The sequence below is a fragment of the Chrysochloris asiatica genome, unplaced genomic scaffold (assembly GCF_000296735.1).
Source record: "Chrysochloris asiatica unplaced genomic scaffold, ChrAsi1.0 scaffold00138, whole genome shotgun sequence".
Lineage (NCBI taxonomy): Eukaryota > Metazoa > Chordata > Mammalia > Afrosoricida > Chrysochloridae > Chrysochloris > Chrysochloris asiatica.
Genome location: NW_006408656.1, coordinates 5,344,188 through 5,352,550, shown reverse-complemented (window position 1 = coordinate 5,352,550; position 8,363 = coordinate 5,344,188). Strand labels below are relative to the sequence as shown.

General features: G+C 41.5%; 1 protein-coding gene across 1 annotated transcript in view; it reads left to right on the top strand.

Annotated features, from left to right (window-relative positions):
* Positions 1 to 8,363, top strand: part of SLC4A8 (solute carrier family 4, sodium bicarbonate cotransporter, member 8) — a 99,440-nt gene that overhangs the window by 37,124 nt on the left and 53,953 nt on the right. Inside the window, exons 3-4 of the mRNA XM_006870029.1 lie at positions 6,443 to 6,589; positions 7,188 to 7,323. Coding sequence (XP_006870091.1) covers positions 6,443 to 6,589; positions 7,188 to 7,323 — 283 coding nt within the window. The remainder of the gene's footprint in view (positions 1 to 6,442; positions 6,590 to 7,187; positions 7,324 to 8,363) is intronic.

Here is an 8,363-nt window from a genome sequence, read left to right as displayed (position 1 = left end):
TCTTCTGGAGAGTCTTTGCCTGTCTCCAGCTCCTTTTTTCTCAGTTACTCTTTTCCATTTTTGGACATGTTTTGAGATCTTTTGTTGTGTGCATGATTTTTTGTTTTTTGTCATTTTCAGTAGTTATGTGGGTTTTTAATGCTTTAATGGATGTCTGTTGCTGTGTTATTAAGCTTATTTGGTGTCTCCTGGTGGATATGATCAGGAGATAGGCTTCCCTTTTCACATGTATGCTTACCAGCTGCTATTGACTCTTGTGTCAGTGGTGGAATATTATGGGCTATGCTTTAGCTTGGCTATATGGGCATGATTGGCTATATGGGCATCCCTTGGGTAACATAGGGAGAAAAAGCTCCCACATCCAGGAAAAATGTGCGATCAAAGGACCAAAAGCATAAGTAATATAAAAGCAGAGACAAAAACCATCACTTTGAAATAAAAATAAATCTCGGCCGACTGGTCAGTCGCCTTGCTACACAGGCAATGTGTGTGCACTGTAGAAACCTCTAGCAGTGGGTGGGGGGTGTCTGCTTTCTCAGGCCCCTCCTCTAGTCACCACTGTAGAGGTGTGCAGATAGATATTGAGAAGTTAATGGGAGAAAGATAGTCTACTATTTTTGTCTCTGAAGGTCATTTAGGTATCTGCATGTGTGCAGTGTAATTCTTGAGATAGTTGTGTCCTTTTATGTTGGGGTTTTACAGATTGTTCATATGGTTTGTTAGGCCTGACAGGGCTGCTTTTTTTGCTGGGTAGACCAGTGTAAAGGGTCCCACTCAAGTTAATTTTAGGGTTGCAGCCCAGGGGCTGATGTCATAAGCAGCCACCAAAGAATTTGCCCTTAGGACCTATAGGGCTCTTTATCTCTGTGCTGTGTGAAAACTGTGGGCAACAGGGAAGAGGAGGAAAAATGCATGAAGTATGAATCTAGGAAAATTGGAAACTGTCAAAAATGAAATGAAACGCATAAATCTCTGTATGTTAGTCATTAGTGAGCTGAAATGCACTGGTATTGGCCATTTTGAATCTGACAACCACATGGTTTACTATGCCAGGAATGACAAATTGAAGAGGAATGGTGTTGCATTCATTGTCAAAAAGAACATATCCAGATCACTCTGTGATAGGATAATATTCATGCTTGTATAGGGAATACCAGTTAATACCACTATTATTCAGATTTATGCACCAAATCCGGTTAGACTGACTTTATTCATTTCCCAAGGAGCCATGGTGGCACTTGGGATAAATGTTGGGCTGCAAATAGTGAGGTGGGTAGTTCAGTCTCAGCATGCTGCAGGGAGAAAGATGAGGCTGTCTGCTTCTGTAAAGATTTACAATGTTGGAACCCCAAGGAGCCCTTTTCCTCTGACCTATAGGCTCACTGTGAGTCCAAACCAAGTAGATGGCAGCAGGTCTGGTTTTAGATCCATTTCCGAGTGTTCATTTGTTCTTCAAATTTTTTGGTTCATTCCACTCAGAAAATCTAAACCCTGGCTTCTGAGTCCCTAGCCTAGAAACTAATGCCTAATTCTCTGATGGCCTTTCTTACCTGTGAGCCCTGCTAGAACTTGTTTTTATTTCTACCTGTCTCTCTGGTGTTTCTGAAAGGCAAGCACCGTGATTAATTATTGTTTGTGAGAATTGAATAAACCAACAAAACAACTGAGTCCTACTTTTCTCATCTTTAAGTTTGTCCTTATTTCTTGTAGACCTATCAAAACCTTGTTGTATTACCCAATAAGCATGGTAAGCATACTTGAGGTTACTTACTAATCTGTAGTGAACAAGTTCACATGGATTTCACCACATCAAAGATTCTGTTTCTAGATATGTCTGATACCTGTCTATCTCCCCCCCCCCACAGCACCTTTTTAGAGAATCAAAGTCTCTTTCCAGCTGTATACAGTCTCTCACAGGGGCACTTACCCAAGAAGCAAGGGAAGTCTTGACTCTTGCTGGTAGTGAACTCCCTTCTTTCTGCCTCTGGAATGGCTCATTTTAAGCCTAATGGAATGGCAAAACTGACCAGTCCCCTTATTAGGGTGCCCTACACTTTATATGTGTGGTCCCAATCCCACAAGGTACCAGGCACCTTATTTGCACTATTAGCAAGTCGTTCAAGCCCTTGATAGGACGTAAGTACCTTATTCACATGGTCTAATCCAATTATTTGATGGAAGCTACAAGGAGCTCTGGTAGCTTAGTGGTTATAAATCAGGCTGCTATCTTCAAGGTCAGGAGTTCGAAACTACCAGTCATTCTACGGGAGAAAGATGAGGCTTTCTGCTCTCGTAAAGATTTATAGCCTCGGAAACCCTGTGCCAGGGTTACTATAAGTCAGAACGGACTCCTCATGATACTCCACAATAATACTACAGCAGAAAGGCCATATGAAATTGATCCATAACATCATACTTTTTCATCCTCTCTCCTGCTACAGACACTCTGGACTTTTATCTCATTTATTTATAGTAGTTGTCACTATTTGAAGTAATTGTTTTCATGATGGCTCTTTCCCCCTAACTAGAGTAAGTGTCAATGAGGATAGGAATTGTATGGTGTTCATTACTCTACCCTAGCCTTTGGAACAGGATCTGGGACAATTAAGTGGCTCTAGTCTGCCTCGGAAACCCTGTACAGGGTCGCTATGGGTCGGACCCGACTCGATGGCACTTAACAACAACAACAACAGTCTGCTGCTAATGTTTTCCTTGGGTTGATCTTAGTACTACAGGGACCTCATTAACATATTATAGTGGAACATTATTCATTAACAAATGGAGGTTTATTAAGATGGTATCCAGTTTAGTCCTTTTCATACTTCTTGTACTTTACAGTTACAATGATAATGTCAGAAGTTTGCAATCCCATATCTAAACAGACTCTATAGTTCTGTTTTTATGAAGTTGCAAGAACGTTATGTTCAGCGATCTGCCTGTTAAACATGTTCAGAGATGTGGCCAAGCCAACATACGACAGTCCTAAAATAGAATGAGGATAAGAGGTTATGTTTTAACAGACACTAGATATTATATGTTTTATTCTTCTTCCTCTAACACATTTCTGAACATGTTTTCCTCTAGTCTTCATGGGTTTTTTCCCCCTATAATTTTGGAATTTGGAGGATAGGAAAGGGCCCAAAACATTCTTCTTGGAAATGGGGAGCATTATTAAGGAATCCCCAAAGAAGCCTCAGGAAACCCAATTATTGGAGTTTGAGAACTCTTAAAGTCTCCTTTTCTGGGAAGTCCTCTTGGATTAAACTTTCTGTTTTCAAGTTGAGACCTTCTCAACCTCCTCATGTTCTTGTAGGAATTTCATCTAGCCTGGTGTGACACTGTAGAATAAGCACTGGACAGCAGTTCAAACCCACCAGCCACTCCTCAGAAACCCTACAGAGGGTCACTATGACTCTGAACTGACTTGAGGGCATTTAACAGCAATAAACATATTCACTTTGGCTACATGTTCCTCTTTGAGATGCGAGGCGTTATTAAGTTCAGTTGTGTACTCATGAAGAGATCCAAGGAGTTATATTCCTGGGGAGGTGCTTAGCAAATAGTCTGTTAGTTGAACATTTGTGGAGCAATAGCATATGCTTGGTTGTGAGAAATTCAGTGAGGAAGAAAGTCTGACCCAGGACCTTAAGGAACTTGCAGATGAATAATGAAGGAAACAACAGACATCTGGTTAACTGCAGTCATAAAATAAGTACCTAAGAGCCAGAGGCTCTAGGTATTTAGAAGGAGGAAGCAAAACATCTAACTCAAGAGAACAGAAATAATACAAGAAGAAGGTACAAATTGCAGTGAATGTTGGAGGAGTGAACCAAGTCAATGTCCAGAGAGCCTTGGCACATTTGTACAATAGTTTGGCTTAGGTAGAAAGAGAATTTGAGTTGATGGTGGCTGCAGCAGCCAAGGCCATTGAGGAGTAGATGAAGTCAAAACAAGCCCCCCCCCCCCTTTTTTTTTTTAGCTTTACCTGTCTAGATTTTTTTCCTCCCAGAATGTTTATTCTGTGTGAGCGAGCATGTGGGAGTTCCACATTTGTGTCTCTTGAGCTGAGAACTCAGTTCTTGTAGAGGCCCTTCCTTTTGACATTCCCACTGGTGGTATAATTTTCCCTAAAGAAAAAAAAAGACTAGGAAAGAGTGAGGTGTGGGAACACACAGCATGCAAGCCCGAAGGGTCCTGAATGCGTGCATAGTGGGTGAACCATAGAGCAGTGCTTCATACACGAGCACTGGTTTATGTGGTTGAATTGGTGTTGGAAGCAGAAAAGAGGTCCTTGTTATTGTCAAAGTTTGTTGATGTTGTTGTTAAGTGCCATCGAGTCAGTTCTGACCCATAGTGACCCTGTATAGGGTTTCCAAGGAACAGCTGGTGAGCTTGCACCACCGACCTGGCAGTTCAAACCGACTTTGCAGTCCAGTACATTAACACACAGTGCCATACCAGGACTCTGTTGTCAAAGTAGGAGGAGAGAAAGACTTAGCATCCCTAATTTATGGGATGTGGCAATTTGGGGGTTGTGGCACTGTGAGAGGAGTAGAGTTGTAAATCCGAGTTTGAGGTTTTAGGTCCTGAAAGTTGAGAGCATACTGATGCTATGAGCAGAAATGGCAAAGAAATTTATCCCAATTAGAGAATGAAGATGAAGAGTTGCTTTGGGGAATGTTGAATCACAGGGATAAAAATTTGGAGGTCATTTGTAGACAGGAACTTTGAAATCAGGAAAGTAGATACTACTAAAAGAAAAGTGAGGCAAGGACAGACACCTGGGGAGCCTCACTTTGGTGAATTGAAGGGATTGAAAAGACCGAGGAGGGCAAGTGAACCAGGAGATGACAGTGTCACAGGAGCTAGGGGAGCCCAGAGCTTCAAGAAAAAGAAAGTGGTGAAGACTTTGGAAATTTGTCTTCCAACTTGACGCACACTTTGGGCTCTCAAGAAACTCTTTTGAATGGAACTGAGAAAGATGTCAGATGAGAGAGGCTGGTGATTACATGGTCTCTGGTGTCTTTTGGGACAGCAGTTTCGGTAGATAATGAGGTGAGAAGTCACATTCAGAGCAAGGAGGTGGTTGAGAAAAGGGAGCCAGATTGGGTAGACTGTTCTTGAAAGTGTTTGGATGAAGAAGAGAAGAAAACAAGGGCAGAAGCTTGGGCAAGTATCACTGCACTGGGAAGGCTTACTTTGAAGGCAAGAGAGATTTGTAGTCAGGAGAAACGTGTGTAAAGGATGACTGGAAAGGAGAAACTGTGGGTAACTGATGCTGTGAGACTCCAGATGGGATCAAGAGTTTTAGTCATTCACATGGCAAAGAGGAGAAGTTGGGGAGGAAAGGGAGCGGCTTAAGCTGTAGGGAGTTCACATGAGATGGCTGAAGTCTTTTCAGTAAAATATGAAGCAAAGTCACCTGCTCAGAGGGCATAGAACGTAGATAAGGCTGTGAATTTGAAGACCATGGCTAAAGACAGGAACATCTTCTGTAGTAGAAGCTGTGTGGAAGATCTAGATTGCTGAGCAGGCAGAAATGAGAGAAGACCAGGGAGGTGGGGCTGGTATTGAGGAGAGCATCCCTGAAGTTAGTGATTCTAGGCTCCAAGCTTGACAGGACAGCCTATGAAGTCAGAGGGAGGCGACAAGAGGCCTGGAAGTCATGAACAAAAGAACAGAGCAAGTATATGGAAGGAATGAGGGAGTAGGAGAAGAGGAACAAAGCAGGAAATTTTATGGGATTACTTTTCTGAAGTTCCCCTCTCTTTGTATGACATTCACTAGCTCTCATTTGAATCCTAGCCTCATACTCCTTGTGATTTGTAGCTAGTGTCTCACTACTATTCTAGATTGTATTCCACAATGCAGAAATAAATTACGGAAGCAAATTTTAAAACTGCACTGGTTAACATTTATTTCAGGCACTGTGCTAATAATTTTACGTACGTTATCTTATTTACTGCTCATGAAAACCCCGAGTTTAAGATATTATGTAGCTTGTTAATGGTCACTTGGCTCGCAAATGATGGAGTTGAGTTTTGGACCAGACAGGCTGTCTCTAACACGGCACTCTTAGCCCTTTTCTAAATTACATCCCTGCCAAGACTTGCTGCAATTGGCGTAGAGTGACTGATTGCTTTTTAAAAACCACTCAATCATTAACTAGCATCTCTATTGACCTTTACAGTTTACAAATCACTTTCATACATACTATTTCCTTTATCTTTACAACATGACCGTGAGGTTTGTAGCCACATGCAGGATGAATGAAGAAACCCTTAACTCTGTAGTCTCTACATTTTCAGTTCTGCAAATCTTTGAAGTTTGGTCATTGCAGAGGTATGATTAGGCCCAAGAACTGTGTTCTTTGCTTTTCTCTTGAATATGCTAGGCTCCTTTTACTAAGGCTTCCCTCCATAGACTTTCTGCTTCTTTGCAGGCCATAGGACTCTGTATGTGGGGGTTCGGATGCCACTGGGCCGGCAGAGCCATCGACACCACCGAACTCATGGCCAGAAGCACCGGAGACGAGGGCGAGCCAAAGGTGTCAGCCAAGGGGAGGAAGGCCAGGAGGCTCTGGCACACGGTAATACGCTTGGGAGAGAGGGTGGGTGTTTATGGCTAGGAGATTTGGTGATGCTGTACGAAATCAAGCAGCATTCTCTAGTCCTTCTGTAGGGTTCTCAGAGCTTGTTTCCAAGAAGAAGAAATACCTCTAAGAATCAAACATATATGAAAGGGCTTCAAAAAGTTCATAGAAAAATTCCATTGTCTTTTCTATTCTATTTATCCATGAACTTTTTGAAGTTATTGTATTTCATTTTTGAACTCTCTCATATTTCTGAAAACTTCACAGTTCAGGCCTCTACCAAATCAGTTCCACAGTAGGTGAAAATATTTGCTGTAGAATTAATCATTCCTTTTGATCAAATTAGTCTGGTTTTCAGTTTTTATGGGTTTTTTGAAAATGGCTTCTGTTCATGAATATTTCCTATCATGAAACTGCTTCCACACAATAGTTTCTTTCTGAGAACAAAGTAAAATTTTTGATCTCTAGTCAGAATTGTCTTCAGTGCATTCCTGAAGTTATTAAGCCACAAAGATGTGCTAAAATGAGGCAGAAGTCTATTTCTGTTCTAAGTTTGAGGCCAGAGGCAGACTTTTCTCTGTGGTTGATTTTCTAGACACACCATCTCAGCGTGTCCAGTTCATTCTTGGCACTGAGGAAGATGAAGAGCATGTGCCTCATGAGCTGTTCACAGAGCTGGATGAGATCTGTATGAAAGAGGGAGAAGATGCTGAGTGGAAGGAAACAGCCAGGTGAGGCCTTAAAATAACCTGATTTGGATCTGCATGGGTAGGCAAATATGTAACTTTTATTAAGTTCCAGACCTGCTTGCTTGCCTTTTATTTATTTTAAACTTTTTATTGTGAATTGAGTGAAGGTTTATAGGCAAGATCATTAGTTTTACATTCAACAAATCATACAGTTTGTTCCATCTCAATGATTACAATCCCTTCCTTGAAACAACAGTATCCTACTTCCTCCCTGTGATACCCCAATTGCATCTAATATTTCACAAATGAACAAAGCAAAACTTTTGATGCACACATACAAAAAATATATATTAATTTAAATGTCCAAAGGTCACATTCTGTAAGCCAGCCTCCTGTCCTCAGGTACACAGCCTTACTCATTCTATGGGCCCAGAGCCCTCAGCTGCTCTGCTTCTCCATGCCACAGTCTCTGATGTTGTTGCTTTTGTAGGTAGGGATCTCCTGTTCCATTCATGCTCTTCCTTCTTGATGATCCTGGGATCCTCTGTTCCTGAAATGAAAGATTAACTGTTCCCACCTTTTAGTTACACATTTCTACAATTTCAGTTTTGACAATCACAATTAATCCTGTTGACACTTACAATTGAATGATAAAATCCTATTAGCAGCATTCCCCACCCCCTTTCACCAGACCCATCAGAAAAAGAAAAGTATTCAGTTGAGATTCTGCCTTATCCCCCATTCTGAAACTAAGCACACTATTAAAAACTTGTAAGCCAGCCACTTCATACCTTTTTAGTCCCCCCATTTTTGAAATCATTGGACGATCTCTTTGATATCTCAAGCGAGTAAAGTTTTGCTAAAGGTCATACAGAAACGGCTACAATCATACATTGACAGAGAACTTACAGAGGTTCAAGCTGGATTCAGAAGAGGCTGTGGAACGAGAGATATCATTACTGATGTCCGGTGGATCTTGGCTGAAAGCAGAGAATATCAGAAAGATGTTTACCTATGCTTTATTGACTACACAAAGGCTTTCGATTGTGTGGTTATGACAAGCTATGGGCAACATTGAGAAG